This window comes from Ambystoma mexicanum, chromosome 4q, assembly GCF_040938575.1.
Source record: "Ambystoma mexicanum isolate Mex_15411 chromosome 4q, UKY_AmexF1_1, whole genome shotgun sequence".
NCBI classification, from domain to species: Eukaryota; Metazoa; Chordata; class Amphibia; order Caudata; family Ambystomatidae; genus Ambystoma; species Ambystoma mexicanum.
In genome coordinates this window covers 50,192,812-50,216,501 of record NC_090928.1, presented here as the reverse complement: position 1 = coordinate 50,216,501, position 23,690 = coordinate 50,192,812, and the positions used below count along the sequence as shown (strand labels likewise).

At 47.3% G+C, this 23,690-nt stretch overlaps 1 protein-coding gene across 2 annotated transcripts in view; it reads left to right on the top strand.

The window, feature by feature from the left end:
* Positions 1-23,690, top strand: part of LOC138467450 (zinc finger protein 583-like) — a 371,930-nt gene that overhangs the window by 38,363 nt on the left and 309,877 nt on the right. For both annotated transcript variants that reach the window (XM_069607451.1, XM_069607452.1), the window contains exon 3: positions 18,154-18,264. In XM_069607451.1, coding sequence (XP_069463552.1) covers positions 18,154-18,264 — 111 coding nt within the window. The remainder of the gene's footprint in view (positions 1-18,153; positions 18,265-23,690) is intronic.

The window sequence follows — 23,690 nt, the reverse complement described above, 5'->3', positions numbered from 1 at the left end:
GTTAAAACGCTAGGTTTTTACCTCGACTCAACTCTCACACTTAAAAAGCAAGTGAACTCCCTCGCCTCTACAACCACATACACGTGTAAACTCATCCGTGCTGCCAGACCATTCCTGTCCAGTGCCAGCTGCCTCACCTTGGCCAATGCCCTTGTCATGTCCAGACTGGACTATTGCAACGCCCTATATTCGGGTACAAATAAGTCGGTCATTGACCAACTCCAGAGATTACAAAATAATGCACTCAAAAATCCAATATACCCATTCCCCCCCTATCCTCTTCCCTCCTTATCCTTATATGTCTCTAGTCTGTCTCCCTGTACGTCTCCCCCCAAATCTCTATTTTCACTACATATAAATCACTCGTTGCAGACCTGTGATATAATTAATTCTAAACTACATGTTATATTAATGCGGTTTATATCTATTATAGTTCATATTACATTCGCAAGTGAATTTAACAAATGACTTAGCCTTATAGAAATACTATTACAAAGGATCAAAATCACTTACTATGTCATTTCTCTGTGGTTCTTGTTTTATTCAAAGTCTGTAACCTGTTGATATCTGTATCAAAATCAATATTTTAACAATAAAAATCATTAAAATAAAAAAAACAAAATAATGCACTAAGAGCAGCTTTGAATATCCCACGTAGAGAGCATATCTCCAAACACCGGACTGAGGCCCACTGGCTAAAGATAAAGGACAGAATCCTCCTTAAAACTATTTCTCTCACATCCAAATGCCTCAACAATCAAGCACCCCCCTACCTAGCTGAAAGAATCAACTGGAGACCCTCAAACCGACTGACGAGTTCTGCCAACACCTTCTTACTTGAAGTCCCGAGATTCAAACTTACCACAGCGGGTGGATCTAGCTTCCCTGTTAGAGCTGCACAATCATGGAACATACTCCCACCTGACCTCAGACGCCCATTACCCTACACTAGATTTAGATGTAACGCTCTCAAATGGCTGCACAACAATGATATGTAACGATATTCACCCTAATCTAGCTGATCATGCTATACATATGTTAAGACGGTATTCTTCTACGCTTACCCATCTTGATCCTATATGTACTGTATAACTTGTATCATTTGTTGTAAGTTACCTCTGTTTTGTAATAGCCTGTGTCAGGCACTGTAACTAAGTTTTGAGTCTACTTGTATTGTTGCGCCCAGCTGCCCAAGGGCTTGGAGCGCATTATCAAATAAACAAACAAACAAACAAGCCAACCAAGCTTCGCATATTCTTGTAAATGCTGCGCCTTGATACCCCTGGGTATATCTGCGCATTATAAATAATAAAACAAACAAACATATTCCTTCAGTATGTGTCCGTGCATTTCGGTACGAAATTGCTTCTTTTTCAGTCTCATAAGTGTCTCACTTGTGGACCCTTGATTTTGTACAGGTAATTGCAGATTTTCAAAAAATGAGGGACCCTCAATGAGTTCAGCTATTTGTGCCTCCGTAAAGGAAATAGTGTCAGATTCGGCCATGATGCTCTCCAGCACAACAAGGGTACACCAATACACATGCAAAGTGCAAAAAAATGTCAAAACAATTTCCTGCTGGAACCTGGCCACATGCTGCTTCTGTAGTATGTGCACCACTGCTGTTCTTAGCACATAGTTATATAGAGTGCAGGTTCCCTCCCACCCCAGACCCAGGCTCATCTCAACCAGCCTGATTTCCTTGCTAGCCAAACCTCATTAGTGGGGGGGGGTCATCCTTTGTGACTAGTTTCAATCAGATGGGCTTCATCTTGAGGTCAGTGTTCTATTAGAACAACATGAGATTTGCAAAGTGTTTACATTTCAGATGTCGCTCTCCTTGGAAACGCTTCAAAGGAACAGTGTCGGCCCGCTGCAGGCCGCTATCAAATGTCCTTAATCAGTAATTTTTACATTTTCTTTTTTTTTTTAAATCTATATATTTCTGCCCCACCTCCTTCCGGAAGATAGTCTCTGAATCTGCTGGGATCTACTCCTGCCGCAAATATGTCCAATATTCTTATTTTGTGTGGGCACCACTGTTCCATGTAGTCAGATTGGAGTCCCCCGCACCCTGCAGGGTGTGGGATCTTTTTTCCATTGTTACCAACGTCCAGACCTTCTGTAACCAGCCAAAGATCAGTGGGGGATCTATTTGTTTCCAACTCTGGGCTATAGCCGGCCAGGCTGCTATTAGCAGACCCATAAAGCACCTCGATTGCGATTTAGATAACTTCTTTACTGCTTGGTCCTTGAGCCCACACCCGCTCCCCCATTTGAGCCCCTTTCGGGAACATCCCCTGCATCTGTGCCTTTACCTCGCCCCAATAGCCCTGTTCTCCTTGCAATCACGCCAAATATGCTTCCATGTACCTTCGCCCCCACACGCTCTCAAGCACAGATTGGATGCATTCGGGAACATCCCATTCAACCGCACTGGGGCCAGGTGCCACTGAGTCATCACCTTTACCCACATTTCCCTCATTTGGACCGAGCGGGTCAGCCTTGGGACACTGCCCCATAGTTCCTCCCAATGCAGTCAGTTGATGGACAACCCCAGCTTGTGCTCCCACTTCAGCATGTAATTCCAGCTGACCCTTTCCCCCTGCCCGTTGATAAACCTATATGTCAACACCAGTTTCCTGGTTCTGGGATTGGATATAGCATACTTTTCAAACTGGGTAAGGTCCTGTGTCGCCGACTGTTTAATCGTTGGGGTAACTAACCAGTGTCTAAGTTGTTCATATTTAAACCGGTGAATTCTCTGAGATGTCTCGAACGGGAGCACCTCTTGATCCTGCATTTCCCCAATTTGTGTACACCCCGCCTTTTCCCAATTCCTATATGCCCCCTTTTCCATTCCCAGGGGAATTCTGGGTTCCCAAACATAGGTGTAAACGGGCCAGGGACCGTGGTTACGGAGCCGTTCCCTGTGAGTTCATACCATACATCCAGTGGGGCCATCATGACCTTGCTTACCCATAGGTTTGGATGCCTGGTCTGGCTCCCCTTCCACAGCAGCTCCTTCAGTGGGGTTCTAGCCCCCGCCCTATCCTGCTCGGCCCAGACCTTCTGTTGCTCCTCCCCAATCCACTCTTTCAGAATCCACAGCTGCGCTGCCTGATCATACCTGTAGAAGTGTGGCAGAGCCGTGCCCCCCTCCATAATTGGAGCCCTTAATACTGCCCTTAAACCTTGGTGCCTTCTTCTTCCAAATAAATGATGATGTTGCCTTTGCAAGAGCCCTGAAGAAGGACTTGGGGACCCTGATTGGAATAGCTTGGAAGAAGAAAAACAGTTTCGGGAGTAAGGTCATCTTTACCGAGAAGACTCGCCCCCACCAAGAAATCGCCAGCGGGTTCCACTTCTCCACGTCCCTATTAATTTTCCCCAGCAAGTCTGGGAAGTTTTCCCCCATACAGCTGATCCACCCTGCTTGTAAGAGTTATCCCCAGGTATATGATTCCCTTGTCTGCAAGCTTTAATCCCAGGGAATCTGCCACCCTCTTTATTTCCCCCTTGTCCCCTGCCAGGGGAAGAATTTCTGATTTATTCCTGTTATTCTTCAATCCCGAAATCGTCCCGAAATTCTCTAGTTCTCGAATCACCTCTGGAAGAATGCGAGTCGGATCCGTTATGATCACCAGCAGGTCATCCGCATACGCAACAACCTTATGCTGCCTGACTGCCATTTCTATCCCCTCAATCGCCCCAGACTCCCTAATCCTGATTAGAAATGGCTCCAGGAATATTGTGTACAGTAGGGGTGAGAGCGGGCACCCTTGTTTGGTACCCCTCGTTAATTCCACTCTACCCGTGACCTCCCCATTAATGCCAATTCTTATCGAAGGGGAATTCTAATCGGCCCTTATCATGTTCAGAAATGTTTCCCCGAACCCCATCCCTGCTAATGTTCCAAACAGAATTGACCATTCCACCCGGTCAAATGCCTTTTCGGCATGACCGCTAGGAAGATTGCGGGGGTTTTCTCGACTCCAACTTTGTCCACCAAGTGAACTATATGCCTCAGATTGTCGTGAGTTTGCCTACCTGGGATAAAACCTGACCGATCTTTGTTGATCAGATTGGGGAGGAGTGGGGATAGCCCCGAAGTGAGAATTTTCGTGTAGATTTTAGCGTCTAAATTTATCAAGGCAATTGAACGGTAGGACCCCAGGTACGACAGATCTTTTCCCGGTTTGTGGAAGACCAGGACCTTTGTTTCATTCATAGTTGGGGTCACATTTCCCTCCCCTCTGAATGAGTTGTACAGCTTAGTCAGGAATGAAATCAAGGCCTCTGCGTACTTTTTATAGAAGGCCGCGGTGAACCCGTCTGGCCCCGGTGCCCTGCTCGTCTGAAGCCCCTTAATTGCTATCCTCACTTCCTCCTTCCTGATGTCCCCGTCCAACTCCTCCCTGTCCTCTTCCGATATTTGAGGCATTGTGAGAGGATTCAAATAACAATCTTGGTCAGCCCTACTCTGGTTTCCTGGCGCATACAAGTCATGGTAGTAGTTTCTGAACACCTCCCCCATGTCGGTGGTGCGGGTAATTTCTCTCCATGCATGTTTTGAATTTCCCTGATCGTTAACTTTTGTTGCTTGGCTCGTAGTTGCCTTGCTAATAACTTATCGGCCTTGTTGGCTTTCGTATAATACCAGTGCCTGAGACGTAGAAGACTCATCGCCGCTTTTTTTGTGTGGAGCGCGTCCAACCGACCCTGCACGTGTCTCAGAGCCCTCTTCAAAGATAGTGTGGATTTCTTTAGGAGTTGCCCTTGTATATCTGACAATTTTCGTTCCAGTTCCCTTTGCCATGCGTATCTCTGCTTGTCCTTAGACACCTTCATGGCTATGAACTGACCTCTAATAACCGCGAATGTCGTGCGGGAGCCTCCACCTCCACAGATCCTTATTTCCACTAGGGGTCTTCACTTCTAACCATAGTGTGGCGTGATCAGACAACGAGATTGGCCCTGTTTCCATTCCTTGAATCTTCCCCAAAAGCCCCACTGAAACCCAAAAGTAATCTATTCTCGACATCGTGTTATATACATGGGAGTAATGGGCCTATCCTCTTTGCTGGTCTTTTAGCTCCCACCACACATCTCTAAGTGCCAAGTGGTCCATCATTTGGCAGAGAAGCTTTGAGGGGGCCCTCTGTCCCTGATGACCTCCTGAGGTCCTATCCATTACCGGTGCCACGCCATGTTCAAATCCCCCCCCCCTAGGATTATTTCCCCTCCCGTGAAGCCCTCCAGTTTCCCCAATGCGTCCTGCAAGAAGCCATCTTGCCCCGTGTTTGGTGCGTATATGGAGGCTAATGTGAGGCAGAGCCCATCTATTGTGGCATTTGCAAACACGTATCTGGCCATCTTGTCCATTAGAATACCATGACGCTGCAAGTTCCTACTTTCATGGACCGCAATCAGGACCCCTGCTTTTTTGTCCACCGCGTTGGATTGCCTATCAGCTTAAATCCCCTTATGTGCATCTTTGTTGTCTCGCAATCTAATGTGGGTCTCTTGCATCAATAGGATGTCCCCTCTCTCCCTTCTCACCATTCCCTCCACTTTCTTTTTACAGGGTTATTTAACCCCCTAACATTAAATGATAGGATTCTCAATTTACCCATGAGCCCCGCTTACCAGTAACTTTTGCCTCCAGCTACCTGCCGATCCAGACCTACCCTCCGGTGTTCTTCCTCCCCCTCCCCTCTTCCCCAGCCCCCCCAATCTTGCCTTCCCCAGGCTTTGTGTTCTCTTCCTCTGGTCCCCCCCTTCACCCTCCCTCCCGCCAACTTCCCCAACCAACCCTCAACTTCCCCATGGGCCATGCCATCCCTGGGAGTGTTATCCCCCTGGGAGTGTTACCCCCCCTTGCCTGCAGGTCATGGTCACCTTCTGGCCCCCCTCCTCCCCTCCACCGTTCACCTCCCCCCCAACAGTGAACTCTCCCAACTTATTAACAACAAACCCGAGGAGGACCCAGGGTCCTAGGGATGCTAGGGCGCTCGGCCCATCACTCCTGGCCCTCTCCTGACTCGGATAGAACTTCCCGGGGATTACTAAACCCTGCATTACCTCTGAGGGTGTGGAATTCCGATGGTAACGCCCCCCCCCCCCGGGCCGCAGTTCCCAACAGTCCATTGGGTCAGCTACATCTCCCACTTTCCCCCAGACCAGCAACTTTCCCAGCCCGTCAGGCAGGTCTATAACTCAGTTCGGCATGCACGCGTTCAACCTTTCTGCGCCAGGTTTTTATCTTATGCTGCACTGATTTCCACTCCCAAGGCTTCCTTTGGTTTTCCTCCCTTGTCTGTCAGTCTCTGATATCCATGGCCTCCTACAGCATCCCCATCACCTGTAGGCCCTCTTCGCATGTCATCACCCTTCTTTGCCTCACCTCCCACGAAAAGAGGAGGCCGAACAGGAATATCCAGTTATATCTTATCTTCCTTGAGAGCAGTTCTTTCACCACTGGACCCATTTCCCTTCTCTTCTGCAGAGTTATCTGGGCCGAATCCTGAAACAATTGGATTTCCACTCCATTCATCCTGATGTGGTCCATCCCCCCCTAGCTTTCCTCAGGACCTCCTCTTTCTGGGGGTATGATGACATTGCCACCAGCCCGTCTCTAGGCCGTTTCTCCCGTTCTCCCGCACAATTTTGATTTCTTCCACCTCTTCCACTGCCAGGATATCTCTGAGGACTTCCCTGCACCGCAGACCGGAGGTTCTTGTCCTCCACCGTCTCCACCATATTTTATATGTGGATATTTGCCCCACGTGGCCTATTTTCAAGGTCCTCACATTGCAGCTCCAGATTATGTGTAAGCCGCACCAAATGTTCCTGCGTCTCGTCGTGTTGTTGCGCCTCCTCCGCATTTTGAACTATTCTCTCCAGCGTATCTGTACGCTCTTCCAGCTTTGCAACATCTGCACGTAGATCCTGCACCACCTGTTTCATGTCTTCTCGCATTGTTGTAAACTGCTCTTGGACCGTGGACATGAATTTATCTTGTAACTCCCTAAACCACAATTGCATGTCCTCTTTCGAGGCCTGTGTCACCTGGGGGGAGGGCTGCTTGTGATGTTCATGCACCTCGACCAGTGCTTTTCCTCTAGTTTGAACTGTATTGTCCGCCACCCACATTTGCACCAAGCTGGCTTCCTGCTTTGATGTTTGTGGTTGGGAGCTCGATGTTCCGATTTCCCTTTTGATTTGGACATCCTGTCAATCAGCCCTCCTTTCGGCCAGCTCCGCCGGGGATTCGCTTCTGGTAGTGCCCAATTCAAGTCCTCACTGTGAGTCCAGTGGCCCTGGATCTTCCTTGACGGTGCCTGTGGCGTTCCGCACCGCACTTGCTTATGACCTCTGGGGAGGAGGGACAACTCGGCACCCCAGCCTTGCCCCACTGAAGTGTTCTTTGATTTAGTTGCTTCTGTGTGGGTCAGGCCCTCCCATCTTTTGCTTGGGCCCCTGGGGGTGAATCAATTCGGCTGCTCCCTTATCCTCTCTGGTTGGCCTGACCGCCCCTGTGCAGTCTTCCCCGACGCTAATGGTCCTGTCCTGGGCCTACTATGATCAGGCCCCTTGGGCTTCTGTTGCCTCACTGGGAGAGGTGAGGGCTATAATGGCGGAACCACTACTCCATGAGTGGCCCCTCTCACTCTCCTCCTCTACGCTCTGTGTCTTTTTGCTTTCTCCTTATGGGATGATTTAGGCATGCTCTTGCCATTTATGGGGGGGTTCGCCATGTGCCCCCCAGGGTCTTGAAGTGTCCCCCACTTGTTCTGGAAATCCTTTCCACTCCTTATCGGGCTTGTATGCCCTCCGCTCCTCTTTCTGGAGGACCTCACCTTCTGCCCTTAAGTCCACCAGTGGAGGCGACCACCCCCCCCCTACTGGGGGTGTCCGCACTCACTGTTGGGCCCACGCCGTAGGCTAGGGCCTGTCGTTCTTGTTGGGATGTGGGGCCGGTTCCCCTCCCCCTCACCGTCCGCAGTGTCTGCTGATTATGGGAGCCCCACCTCACACTGCTTCCCAGGAGCCGGTGTTCCTTCTCGTGTCCTCTCCAGTGGGTCTCCCCGTAGCCCGCGTAGGCAATCCACCCTTGGGCAGCCCTAGCTCCTCCCCCTCCTCTCCGCTGATGTAATCCAACGTTCCGGCTTGGCCTCCCGCTTCACGGCGTTCGAGCCCCTCCTCCGCTGCCTTCCGGTCCGGGTGGAGCCCCGCTCCGAGCCTGCTTCATCGCCTCCTACCCAGAGTATGCTGCGCTTCACACCAGGGCCCTCCTCGACCACGGGCGCCCTCCTCGACCACGGGCACCCTCCTCAGAGTACCCCTCCACTCGGCGGTCCCGTCTTCCTGGGCTGGGCGCTCCGGTGATCTCTTCTGCCGCGTCTTGTTCGATTCCCCTGCGGCGGGCTGCTTGCTCCTCCTCCCGTGATTCGGCACCGAGCACTTTCCATGGGCGTGGGCGGCCCTCCGAACTGCTGCCGCCCTCCTCTTAGGACCGCCCGGTCCGCTGCTATGGTCCGTGCCCGGCCCTGAGTCAAAATGGCACCAGCTGCGTTGTGGCTACAAGGTGGGTGTGCTCCAAGCCCTGCCGTGCTGCACACCACTCCGCTAAGGCGCGTTATCTTGCTGCAGCTGCTGGGCGGTAATTACTAAGTATTTTGCCCCCAATGCTTCAGAGAAGTGCTTTATAGTCGCGGCCCAGCGGGAGAGACCTCTACTCACGTCTGCTTCCCGTGGCCGCCATCTTGGAATCCCGGATTTTTACATTTTCTTTTACATTTTTAATGTACTTGTAGAGCGCCGAAAGCCTGCAGGCATCGGGGCGCATCACATAAAACTGGATTACTACAAAAAGACACAGAATTACCTATACTGATATCGGATCTCTCTACTCTTGTATCCCAATTTACTTAAAGATATGTGTTTTTAAGCTCCTTCTAAAGGCCATATAATTAAGCTCAAGCTTGAGAGCAAGAGGGAGATTATTCTATTCCCTTGCTGCCCAGGCGGGGAAGGCTCTGCCCAGCCCCATTGCTCGTCTATATGGTAACTTTCTGAATCCTGCCCATTTCCTATGATCTCAGGGTGCGATTCGGATGATATTGCATGATCTTTTTCATTAGATATTTTGGTGCCACACCAAAGAGACACTTGTGTACCAACGTTAGGGATTTGAAATGTATCCGGTCTTCAATCCTAAACCAATGCAAGACTATCCTGTCCTTTTGAGATATGTTTATTCTTTGACTTTCCTTGGCATTGTTCTCTATGACCTGGCATTTTTCCAGGAAGTTCTTACTAGCCCCGAGCATAAGAGCATTGCCATAATCCAGGTGGGACTGAATGACGGCTCTTGCAATAATCGCAGTGTTCTTCTCGCTCAAGAATGACCAGATCGCTCTGAGTAAGCAGAGATGATAGGAGCTGCTTTTATGCAGATAATGCACCTGGGCATCAGAGCCCAGCAACGCTTCTATTACGAGTCAAAGCGTTTTTACCTGCCCTAACACCTGTATATTGGTCTCTTTGATAACAAAGGACTCCTATTCAGGCCCTCATTTAGCTTGTGCTTGTTGAGTGCCAGAGATCATCAACTCAGTCTTCTTACTGTTAAGGCACATTCAGTTGCTCATCATCCAATTCTCGATGATGTCTATACAGTATAGAGATTTTAGTACTGTCCTTGATGTAGTCACCGTCCAACTCAAGCACTAACTGAGTTTCATCGGCGTAATTTGTAAAATAACGCTCTGACACCGTCCAGTAGTTCACACAAGCATCTCATATACAGATTAAAAAGGAGTGGGGATAAACTCGCCCCCTGCGGTTCTCCATGCTTTATGAGGGCTTCCATGGAGAAAATATCCCCCCCCCAGTGAATTTGGCTTCCCTATATGCCAGGAAGGAGGCCAACCATGCGGCCGCTTCCTTCAAACAATGTGCTACTTTTTCCAAGACCTGTTGGAGCAGTTGATGATCTACCAAATCAAATGCCGCACTCAAATCTAGTAGCATAAGCATCCCTGACTTGCCTTTTTCCACAACACCTAGCATGTGAGTCTGCAGATCTAACATAGTTGTCTCCATACTATGTGCAGTACGAAAACCGGATTGTTGGTCATGAAGAAGCTGATGCCCCTCCACATGCTTTTGTAGTTGCCCTGTCGCTATTTTGTCCAGGCCTTACAACAGGAAATTACAGTTCATAATGGGTCGCAAATTCCCCGGGTCCTTAGGATCTATCCCAGGCTTTTTTAAGACCAAATTGTGAGGTCTGTGGCCCACTGGAATAAGATGAGATTTGCAAAATGTCTATGGGGCTCATTGCAGATTCCCCGTTCCTGAAAAATGCAGGTAAAATTGCTGGTAATTCTGGCACTGCCATTTTTACCAGGCATGGAGAAACACAACTTTGCCAATGGGGGTCACAGATCTACCTCCAGTCCTGACCTGCTGGTAGATCACGCCCCCACTGGCAAAAAATGCTACAATTCCGTCCATGGAGTCTTATGGGACTCCATGGAATGGGGAGTTACCAGCATTCCTGCCATCCGTAATATACTGGTAATACCGGGATATCAGGTGGTGGGAAGGCTAATTCCGTTTTGGGGGTATTCCACCGGAATGCCACCAAACTCAGAATGAGGACATATATCTCAAACCTAAGATTAGAATGTGTACACCTTGCTTATTACAGTTTCAGCCAATTAGCACCTGCTTCATATGACCAATAATCATGACCAAGCTGGTCTCCCTTTCATGCTGTCAGAATTAATGTTTATATCGATTGAAGTGAGAATTATTTAACTATAATGCCCATGTTATAATTTTCAAAAATGTGGTCCTTTAAATTAATGTAAATGGGTTTTTCGTAAGCCTGCAATGACTCGCTTCAAAATAACACATCATTTAGCAAACGGCCTTGATAGGTTTTTGAATCTTCACTTTCTCTGTTTCAAAATAAAATGAGTATAGCTGATAACCTTCGCTCAGCGGGCCTTCATGTTTGCATTATATTTTATAGGTATAAACTGTGGCTAAACCTAAAAAAAATATAACTCGCAACAATGTACTTTGAAGTGTAAAAATGAGCCACTTAATGTGCTCCAAAGTCCTGTATTTTAAAACCTTGTATTATGTTTGTTTGTTTGACTTAATGCCCTGGTGGCAATAATCAAACACAAGCCCCATCGAACGTGCTTACAGGCACTCTTTAGCTAGAGGGAGCTCTTGTTTGTTCACTGTCGTCAGAGCAGTGATTTCTAAACCCACACAGGCTGGTTTCTAACTTTAATAAAATAGACACATGCAAGTCTTACGCAAGTTATAATTTTATGGGAAACGCACCATGTTTAGCTGAATGGAAATGGTTGCCATGTCTGTACAGTTGAATTCTAAATAAATGTTCGAATTTATATTTGAAAGTTTCTTTAGAATTCAACCATACAGACACATCAAACATGTCCTGTATAGCTGAATTTCTACATACATTCTGCTAAACTGGCGTGTTTGCCTGTGGTTATAACTTTGATATGACCAGTCTTATGAAAGTTATAACAACATCGCAAACACTGAATGTAAGTATAAATTTAGCTATAGAGGGCATGTTTGCTGTGTCCTTACAGTTGAATTCTAAATAAACTTTCAATGGTAGGCAACTGTAGAACGCATGATCCCAGGCCTTTTTTTACGGATATCCAAATACATGATGTTTGTATTGTTTACTTCTATCTGTGACTGAACAGCATAACATCCAAGGCAAGCTATATACGCCTGGAATAATGCCCACTAATTTTGACAAGTTTTTGGCAAACGCATAGAATGATGCATATTCACATTAGTACAATCAGACCTATTGGCTTTGACATGCATTAATTGCAGACACAAGTAACATACCACCATTATTAAACCCTTTTCAATTGCATTTGACGCTGATTGAAGCTCAGTTATATTTAAAATGCACATTTTCTGTAGAAACTGCACAGAGCATGAAGAACTATGAAAAGGCTAATTTCGATCTTGTGTTGCTTACATGTCGTTCTGGGAAAATATTGCTTTGTGTACAATGGTGATCATGGTGAGGTCTGCAGTGCCCACACTCTTGGGACCTGTGCTTGAGGAACTGATGAGAGCATCATATCTCCTCTATCTTGGTTGCTCTGCCTTCCTCGCTCACAGTAACCATGTTGCCCTTGGGATCCATTAACTCTGGGACTTTGCAGAGCAACCACCTCTGTGGGCAAGGGGAGCAAACGTATGCCATGGCAAAGCCACAAGTATTGTGGATCCATGATGGATCATATGCCCTCCTCCATCTTAACTCTATTTCTAAAAGGCAGCATGGCAGACAAATAACAACAATTATGCTTATCAATAATGTAAACAGGATGGACGTATTCTTTACATGGATGGTAACGTTGCTGCGTCTGCCTGCAAACGTATTGCACGCCAGGCATGATTTTATGTTGAAAAATATATGAAGTGTATTCATATTGCATTTTAGAAGCATAGGATGAATGGCCAAACCATGTTCATATTCAAACCGGTGACCTAAAAGTTAGCTTAGTTTCAAGCCACCTTACCACTCTGCTGCCATACACTTGGTGCTATTGAAGGTACCTCCCAATCTTGAATTGTCTGAATTCGTTTATGGCATTGAGCTTATAATTGGGTCTTCTGACAAGGAGGTTTTCCTATGCATATAAGTACCTTAGTGGATTTTATCGTGGGCTATTTTCGCCCACAGTAGAGTAACCCAACTGTAGGAATATATTTACTATATAGAACATCTACATGTGTCCTGCGAAATAGAACACACCTTATGCGCAGTGGAACTTTCCAAGGCTTATAGCTGACTAAAAGTAGTATCCATGGGAAAGATAGAAAATACAATTCTGAATGGTCTAGTTGTTCAAATTTCGGCTGTACGAAAATTACATACAGCCGAAAATTTCAAACACATCTACCATTCGGTGGGATTACAGTGAACAAGGGGCTTATGGTGTCCCCTGCACCCTTGTTCACTGTAATCATATTGGGGGTTGCGGGGGTGTCCCCCGCGATCTACCCAACAAAGTACACATTTTTTTTGTTTTAAAGCGGACCCTGCGTCGCCGCTTCCCATGCACGTAAGTGAAGGGAACCAGCATCACAGAGGGATGGAGGAGGCGGCGGCACACAGCAAAGTGTGCCGCCAGAAGGTAAGTAAGGTGGTGGGGGGGGGGGAGCGGGTTGTCTGAAATGTCAACGGGAGACAAATCCGAAAGTTATTTTCGTTCAAATAACTTTTGTTTTTTTTCCTTCAGACATTTCGTTTTTGAATAAATCATCGTAATTCGACTAAAAGTTACTTTAGAAGATCTAAAGACAGTGTTTGTATTATGATTGCTTATGTTGCAGATCCCTGTGAATTTCTTTGATTTTATGCTATTGTATTTTTGATGTTTTTGTCTTGATGTTTTATACGTTGCTTTTATGGTAAAAAATACCAAAATAAAGCAGATACGATACATACCCTTAAATGAGTCGGTCCTCCTGTCTGTTCATGTACACATTCGTGGTTTTCGCATCCATTTCTGATATTTCGATCTGTGATTGATTTATGACTGGAATCTGATCACTAAATGGGAAGCAATGATCAGCAGTTAGATCTGCAAACTGTCCCCGTCGGAGCATTTCTGTGCATTGCTTTCTTTAGCCAATACAAATCTTAGTGCTGATTTGTGCATGTGCATTGCCTTTTGTAGGTATCAGTGGTGATCTATGCATAATGGGTTTGGGGCAGGGTCCCACCATTATTCACAGGCCGGCACTGTGTCCTTCAGAGCATTTCCCTTCAGTAAACCTTACAAGGGAGTGTGCTGCATGACATGCTACCTTATGCCTGCAGGGAAAGACGCCCTACATAGGACATTATAGAGGCTGTTGTTCCTCCTGGCACTATGTGGCACTTAGAAGTCGAGGAGGGTGTCAGGTTTGGAACCTGCCCCCGTGCTGGAGCTTCATATTCAATCCTGCATAGCTGCCTTCCGACCTGGCTTTGGACCTTTGGTTTCCGCGTGGGGCTGTCTATAAGGGGGGAGAGAGAGAACATTGTGGCAGGGGCAGTAGTTTGGGGGCACCGAGAGCAAGACGAGGCAGGAATTGGGGAAATGCTAGCATGTTTTTTATTTTTTGGGGCAGACCAATGACAAAAACCCTGACATATATTGCTGAGACAGGCCTTAAGGTTTTATTTGAGCAGAGTCAGGATAAAAAAGTGTTGCAAAATGCTCATGCATACTGTTGGTGACCTGGCATCTATTTGTGTATTTCATGTGTTCCCTCACAGAACTGATTTAAATTCTAATCCTTTTACACACTTGCAAAATGCTTCATTTCAACTCATGAAAAAAGAAATCCTTGCGGGACAACTGTCCTGGATGCACCAGGCTCCTTGACTATGCTCGCTCCAGCCAGGATAATCATCTTCGCCCCTTAAATGTTCACATTTACCAACTGCAGTGTAGGCCCCAGTTATCTGCCCACGATTTTAAGGGGGTAGTGCATTTTCCATTTTTGCAGAAGAATGAACTTTCTTTTTGAAGGCAAAAAGATGGTTTTGGGGTGGCGGCAAACACACAAAATTGAAAACTGACTTGGTAGGAAAGAGAGCAGTTTGGGTGCTGCGTCCTGCTTTGACGTTAGAGGTAGATCAGTGAGGTACTCCAGATCTCAGTACTAAACAGGAGATTGCTGTTGCTTTTCAATGTAGATCTTTCCGCTGATCGGTGTATTGCTTTATTTCGGTACTGTGGCTCTGTTCCGATGTGATGTTGTTTCTAGGTACTTGATCTTGATATCCGTGCTATTTTGTGCACTGCTTTATCTAGAGTAGTGAACACTGCTGATCTATGCATTGCCTTCTCCCAGTGCTGACTTGTGCAATGTTTCCTTTTGTTCCTGTAAGTCTCAGTGCTGGTCCAGTCATCTACTTTCTCTAGCATGCACTTTAGATGTAAGTGCTGATTTGTGCATTTCTTTCTCTGTGATCTGTAGGTGTTAGGCAGAAACCTGTGCAGTTCCCTCTGGGACCACTGCAAAAGATTTAGGACTACAGGTGTTTGGCAGTAAACCCACTTGGTAGCAGTCTGTACCACACAGATTCACTTGGTAGCTGTGGCTGAGCAGTCAGACTTCCCTCAAGAAGAGTTAGGCAGTATACAGAGTATTCACAATAGGTCAAGAGAACACAGTAGACCAAGTAAACACTGACCAGGGCTTGGTGTAAAAGAGATATAATTATTTATTTAAAACCACATCTAGAAAAACACACAGGCACTAATACTAATCAATTCAAAAACACGGTCACTAAAAGATATACACTCCCTTAAAAGAATATTAGACAAGTCTTAAGTAAAGCCCCACTTATTTTCAGACAGCGGTGAGCGCTTAACGTAGATGGCACTCTAATAGTTCGTTTTAAAAAGGGCGAGAAGAGCAGAGAACAATTTGAAACCGATCCCAACACTTTTATCAGAACATAACAAGAGGGAAAGGCAAAGTAAAACCATGAAGTTAGAGTTCAAGCGGCCGGATCCACTTTCAGAGGATCCAAACGAAATGTGTCCAAGGTCACACGGTTGCAGTGCACAAAAGTCTTGTAAAGGTTCAAAAAGGAGTTGGACCAATGAAAGGGACCAGTTAGAGGGTCAAGGCAGCCAGCCCAGTCCAGAAGGTTAAGGGGTTATTATTACCTTGTAGCAATCTTTAGAAAGGGAGGCCTGGTGGACACGGTCCCTTAAAGTGGTGATAACGCTCCAGCGGGGGCAGTTGTTCCTGGCAGCGGGTGCTTCGTCCAGGGGAAGAGGGGAATCTCGTCGTGGAGGATGACAGGAGTCCATTGCACTGCCAGGGAAGAAACCAGCCGCGGAGTTCTCAGGTAAAAGGAGCGGTCCTTTTATTCGCGGTCCAGTGGTAAGTGGCTATCCGGTTGCCGGGGTGCTTGGCACGGGCAATTCGATCACAAGACGGCCTGGGATGCGAAGAGAAGAAGGTAAACTGGTTGTGCCCACCAGTCAGGGGAAGAAGCCTCTCCAGCTGGGAGATCTTCTCTGTCGTCGGGAAGTGGTGAGTCGGTTCTGCAGGGCTCCACCGGTGGTGTCGTCATGGTAGGTCGGCTCAGCTTCTCCCTTGTCGGATTCTCAGGTCCTGTGGCGACTTCTGAAGTTCCAGTCCCCAAAGCCCTGCTTTAATGCAGAAAACCCCCATTCACTCAGCCTAGCTGTCACTCAAACATGCTAAGTGGTGAGCCGGCCGGCTCACCACTTGGGCCAATCACACAAGAGTGTGACTCGAGTTACCAAGGTAACTCAGTCCAGGGTGCCTAAACCCCCTCCAACACCCCCCTGTGGTACCCAGACAGAGTGGCACCACTTTTGGAGGCTTCTGTGGAGAAGCCCGCCAAAAAGTGGAACAAAGGGTTCGACTTGGGTTGGAGTCACAGAAGAGAACACAAACGCCATTTTAGAATCGAGCCTTGGCAAAAAATACCAACCGGCGGATTAATATTAATTAAATAATCCGGCGGTATGTTCGAGGCTATGAGAATTAAATAATTAAAGTTGGTAGCCTCGAACAATGGGGAAATCCCATTGCAAAATATTTGCGGTCGAATATAAAAAGTAGTTTCCACTGCCACCAGCCAGAACTCGATCAGGGGGGACGGAGACGTGCCCCCTCGACTAACAGACCCCGGGGCAATCGAATTGCCCCGACCAGTACGTCCACAATATGATGGTTTGTACTGGTTTCTGTTAATAATTTGGGTCTAGCAAAGCCAATGGTGACTTTACATGCCCTGGGATAGTCAGTCCCAGGGTATGGAGTCTATGGTGGGGTGTCACTATGACACCCCTGTGTTACTGCACGGAGGGTGCTGTGTAACACACATCGTAAAAACACATGAGACCCTATGGAGTAAAGGACCCCATAGCCCATATAACACATTAACAGTCAAAGGAACCCCTCAAATCATGTCCAAGAGTGTGAGGAAAAGAGACTCACTCTTGGCAGGAGTTAAAAAACAACTCCAGAAATCCAGCAAAGCTGCTGGGGGACTCGCTAGGTTAGGAAATTCAGCCTAAAGAGAGAATTCTCCCTAACAGTAGGCCTCCTTGGTGCTGTAGGGGGTGGTGTGTGGATTGCTACTTGATACTGTAGGTCTCAGTATCAAGAAGCAGTGCGTTGCTCTAGTCATTGCTTTCCCCCGGTATTGTAGCTCTCTCCCGGTCTGCGGTTTTCTCTAGGCACTTTAGATCTCATTGCTGATTTGTGCATTGTTTTATCTACACACTGTATGTCTGTGCTTTCGTTTCTGTGTGGGAAATGGATACAAGTCCTGGTCTATGCATTGCTTTCCCTTCTGGCTGTAGATCTCAGTGTGGACCTTTGCACTGCTTCTTCTTTGGTACCGCTCTGGTCGTATTTATCTCTAGCACACAGTGCTAATCTGTGCATTGCCTTCCTATTTTTGCTGTGGGTCTGTGTGTGCGTTTAGCCATTGCTTTCTCCTTGTACTGTATTGTAGATCTCATGCTTGTCTATGCAATGCTTTCTCTCGCCACAATGGCTATCAGTGTTGATCCGTGCTATGCTTTCCCTTGATACCGTAACTCATAATGCAGATATGCGCATTGATTTCTGTGATACTTCAAATTTTAGCGTTGAGCTTTATCTCGTCCATCAATGGTTTATCCAACATTAGTATCGTTACCGTAGATTTCTTCGAATACCATTTCACCTAATGAGATTTCACTGAATTAATTTCACCGAAAATGGTATTTGAAATGGTATATTTTTGATACATAATAGATAGGTGGGGTAAGGGTATATGTTAGGGTAGGGAGAACCCCGCATTATAAAAATTTGAAAAAGTAGATTTCGTTTTTAGGTGAAATGGATTCAGTGAAATCTCCATTAGGTGACATTTTCGAAGAAATCACATTAGAACTGTTGGTGAGACTTGTAATTCAGGAAATGTAGTGAAAGTCGGCTCTGCCCTGGTTTTCACCAGGATTACACATGTGCTGTATTAGAGCTTTCAACAAGGAGCTGCCGCTTAAATACTCTCTTCCGTTTCTTTTTAAACAGGTTCTTCAATTGCCACCTCTGTATTTTCACTGCGTGCCAAAGAAAAGGAAGATCTGCCCTGCACGGGCCGCACTTATTTTGAGAGGCGCCCGTGTGCAACTCATTCTGCAAGTGAGTGAGTGGATAAGCACAGATGTTCACATGTTACTTGTTCACATATATACTTGTGCACACACTTGCAGTGGTTCACACTGCACACATACATGCACACTCCCCTTGTTAATACAGTTATGTAAATAACCCTTGGTGGCAATGGCTTTCCGGTAACAATGTAAGATCTGCAAAGGTACCCCCTTCCATAGCATGTCAAGTGAGGGTGTGATGAAAATGTTGGAACAGTATATGTAACTTTGTGGAAATGCTCTACAAGGATTCGTCTACTTGCCAGTGTGGGTGTTCATGCATGCCAGCTGAGATGCACTTCTCCAGCTTTCCAGTGTTGTTGTTCACATAATCTGCACAGATGGTAGATCTGATCTTAATTGTCATATTCCATTCTACTGTTCATAAGGTTGTCATTGTATGGGATGCATAAAGTTACATACAGAAATGGTAGAGTTAAAGCGGGTATCACCATGTTATATTTATTCGTAAGTCTTCACAAATTGAAACAGCTGTACATGCTTTCTGCATTAGTGTTGGTGTTGGCGAACATTGGGACAAGTGATGCATGTTAAGAGTGCAACCAAATCCCACCAAAGCCCTCAATATAAGTTTTGCAATATGCAGTCCAAAATGAGCAACCGGTTATCACATATGTTACAACATTGCCTCATATATTTTGATGAGAATGTGAGATGCAATTGGTATGAATTATTTCCCCCCATTTTCTTTACAGTATCCCACAAAACTCTTAAGGGCTGATATCTTCCAATGCAATAGTAGATCACCAAATATCGATAAATCAGGCTGGCGTAGACATATCTCAAAGTAAGAGTGGGTGTGAGACAGAGGAGTCAGAAAAGGCAGGTAGGATGCTGCATGTCTGAATCACATTAATATGAAGTCAAAGGTACAGGCAGACGAGGCAGAAGCAAGTAACCTTTTGGAAATGTCCTAATACATATTTTAAGACCAGGAGCATAAAATGGGGTCCTGGGTAAGGGCAAATTGTTGCACTATTGACTTGTATGAAATATATGTTGTATGGAGAAATAGCTACTTATAGGGGCGGTTCAAGAAAATGCACAAGTTGTCTTTTATCTACCAAACAATTAGCATTCATCTGCCTGAGACACCGTAGATGTGGAGAAAAAATTGATAATGCTGAAATATTGCGCTATGACATTTAACATTCATACATTTAACTGTATCTCAAAGAAATGTATTTTCTCAATAAGTTGTGTGTGAAAGTATTTTCTAATTGTGGTATGGATCACAGCTGACGCGCGTTTCGTCCTTTGGTCACCCTCAAGGCTAATTATCCATTTTAACATATACATCATAGTTTCAAAATTATTTGTAGTGTTATTCACCACAGACACAAAGTGCCACATTGATACAGTATCGATTTCAAAATAAAAGTTACATACCCATGATATAATGAGGTGTCAAGAGGATGGGCAAAGGAAAAAGCAAGACAGAAATCCTAAGTCAATTGCACACCATCTATCAAACAGAATTGTGTGCAGACTCCACTCCTAAACCAGTTCAGACTTAAACGTGAGTTATAATAGATCCATTCATCTTGTATATGTTTAAAAAGAACAATAAATCATCATACCATTTCATCATCAGCCACATGCTATCCCATAGACGATCTGCCAGTTCAGATCTCCAATGATTTAAATGTGCCAAATTGAGAAATGTCCCAGCACCAATAGCGTGCATTAGGTGAACAAATACTAATTGGAGCAAGTGCCTAGACCTACAATAGGAGCGTGATGTGAATATTATCCCATTGATGTTCGTGGCTAGTTGTTAGGAAAGATTTCATAATTGTATGTAATTTTCCCTACATGTGGCAACCCCCAAACTTTTTGCTGTGGTTTTACACCCTGATCTAGACTTTGCCAGAGAAGCGAAGCCTTCTGCCGCACTCCTCTGGGCTTTCGCTCAATTCTTATGGGGAAACTGACATGCCCTTAAGACAGTCAGTACTGGGAGACTTTGTTTCCCTTAGTCCTTTCCTCATGTTGCAGTTTTTGTGCAACATGAAACAAGAGTTCACCGTAACTTACATTACCGCACTCTTGGGTCTCTAGTCATTCCAAAGGCCCTAGAAACTCTCGCTGGACTTATTAGGAACTGTGCAAGTGTGTCACGGACGGGACTGGTGGCAGCTATCATTTCTCTTGTGTTTTGAACCCTTTTTCGCCATGTTATCCGCGCTTACCGCGTTTGGCACAAATGAGTGGCCTGGCTCCAAAATAGCCATGCCACGAGGTTCTTTGTCCTGTCCGCTGACCGTCTTGCCCCTTCACCTTCCCCCAGGTCGAGCCGACCCAGGGCAGTCCTTATCTGGTCATGCACTTTCCCGTGGAACAAAACTCTTTCGCAGGCTTCTGCATGCCTTGGTGTGCCTCCAGGATGTGGGCTGGGATGTCTGGTCCCAATACACATCCTGGGTGCCAGAGAGTCTGGAGTGTCCTGAATGCCTGGGACCACCGTGGTCCGTGATGGGTCCACGTATGGTGTGAGTGTTTGTGAGCAGATCTCCCATTGCGTCCTCTCCGTTTTGGCGCGAAGGGAAATTTGGATAAGAGGAGGCTGGAAACACCACTACCATGTCGATATCCTGAGTTCACACCGAACAAGGGATAAGGAGCCAAGTATCCTGCAACAAGAAGCTCAGTCGAGGAACCGCTGGTGACCCGCTGAAGGTTTGGTACCCTGAACTGCTGTCGTCCTGCGAGACCCCTCTGCATCTGATCGTCCTAGAAGATCCGCGAAGGTGCTTCGACCCATTGGAATAGTGGGATCAACTATTCACGGCACCTTCATCAAACCTTGCAAGTAAGCCTTTTCGGAAGTGTCCCTGGGCCAACCAGTGGGCTGACCAGCTTACGCAGGACGCTTTGCTCTGTCACCGCCGCTGTTTCGGGGAAGCCCTCGAAACTTGGTTTACTGCTTGCTCTGCGTCCACGGCCCCATCACACCGAATTTCGGACACTTGGCATTCCCAGGTCTGAAGTGAGACGAGTGCGCCCGGACCAAAGTAAACGCGGTTGCCGTGTTGCCCTGCTGTGGTAACAACCTGTGCACGTCCGCTGCATTTGGGACACCCTCGAACCTGCATCCTGCGATGCAGAATCTACACGGTGTCAAGATGTACTGATCATCGCAGCTGAACCTACCAGCAACGTGAACTGAACTGGAGAAGTATGGGTCTGCATGCGTCGGGGACCTGCGAGTAGTCCATACCCCAACCGGTGGTCCCTCGCGCAGGAGCCCATTTCTTTTCTACCGCTGTTGCGAAATAGCGACTGTATCCCGCACTCTCACCCTGCCTCTGCCCACAAGTGGAGGCCTTGCTTGAGTAGTGGGGACTTGTTCTGCATCGCTTCATTCACCTTCCTGAACTGCCTGATATCCTCGAAGAGGCCCCCACTCATGTCCCCTTGCACCCCCAGCAGTGCAGGGCACCTGCCAGCAGGCCCCCACTCATGTCCCCCTGCACCCCCACCCCCCAGCAGTGCAGGGCATCTGCCAGCAGGCCCCCACTCATGTCCCACTCATGTCCCCTTGCACCCCCACACCCCAGCAGTGAAATAGCGATCTCATGACACAAACCAAAAGTCAACTATGTACATCAACACATGTCCGCCACACGAAGGCAGGCGGAAGTGTCCCTGCGCATTAAAAAAATGTGTGCTAACAAAAAGCACGTATATACAGCTCTGATGAATGTCCCATACTGTGGCCCTCTAGGACAAATGACGTGCAAAGGGGTACGGGCGAGCGGGGTACGTGTATTTCAGGGGATCGCGGGAAGTTTTACACGCGACTGGGCCTAGGCGAGTGGGGTACGTGTATTTCAGGGGGCCGTGGGAAGTTTTACACGTGATTGGGCCTGGACGAGTGGGGCACGTGTATTACTGGGGTGGGCGGGGAAGTACAGGAGGCAAATGCGCGGAACGCCCACACGCACGTGCCAAAAAAGACGCGCTAATCCGGAAACACGTACGCCAGCAGGAAGCAGGCGTACGTGGACCCGTGCAGCATAAAAGTGCGCGCAAACAACAAGCAAGCTCAAACGCCAGGATGAACATACCGTTCCTAGCAGCAGTGATCGTGGGATACTGCAGGAGGAGGAGGCGGATAGTCAGGACCAGAATTTTCACACCCAGAACCAGCCTTTTCTGGATGCCTGATGACCAGGTGTATGGGAGGTACAGGTATCCACTTCACATAATACTCGACCTGGTCAGTGAGTGGGAGGATGACCTCACAATACCCACCCTCTGCTCCCAAGCACTCAGCCCCCTGGAGAAGGTCCTCAATGTACTGCACTTTTTGGCCACTGGATCATTTCAGCGGACAAGTGCCGTAGTGGGGGGGGGGTGTCACAGGCCACGCAGTCACGCTGCCTACACCAGGTCTTGGCCATCATGACTGCACGCCCATCAGTCTGCAGGCACATATACCTGCCCAGAACACCTGAAGAAAGGCAGGCTGCCGTCCAGGATTTCTATGGGGTGGCACAATTCCCCAAAGTCCTAGGTGCCATTGATTGCACCCATGTGGTTCTATGTCCCCCCCAGGGCATCAGAGCACATCTATAGAAACCACAAGCAATGGCATTCCATCAACGTGCAGGTAGTATGTGATGCCAAGGGAATCGTCACCTCAGTATATGCCAACTATCCAGGGTCCACCCACAACAGTTTCATTTACAGAATGTCAACCCTAAACCGGGACCTAGAAGCTGGGCGGCATGGCGATAAATGGCTGCTTGGTGAGTATAAATGCCACAGCACGTGCATGCATGCCAGATACTGAGTAATGTCACAACCCTACTAATGATACCCATCACCACCTCCCCAGGGGACAGTGCCTACCCTCTGAGCACCCACATGATGACGCCAATTTGGAACCCACCACGCCACCCGAGGTAAGATACAACACAGCCCATATTGCAACCCGGGGCATAGTGGAACGCACATTCGGAGTGCTCAAGTCACGCTTTCGCTCCCTTGACCGTTCTGGCGGGCAGCTGTTGTAAACTCCCCCAGTAGTGTGCAGGATCATAGTGGCAGCATGTGTCCTGCACAACGTTGCAACACGCCGGGGCCTGCCGGTGGACATGGTGGTGCCCCCTCATCCCCAACCACATGCACGCCCGCTGCGCATGGGAGGGAAGCGGGGACGGGGTGAGGCAGCCCGAACGCAGCTGGTGGCTAATTACTTCACTTAGAATCACACCCCTGTGGAGTGCAAACAGCCCTGCCACATACCAGCTGACAATCGATGACATAAGGGACAGTCAACTGTCACAACCATACCAGCCTGAGATTGGTCACCTGGAAGTGTCACAATGTGTGCATCCCTACCTACAGAAACACCACCAATGCTGTGTCATCAAAAGACACATATGC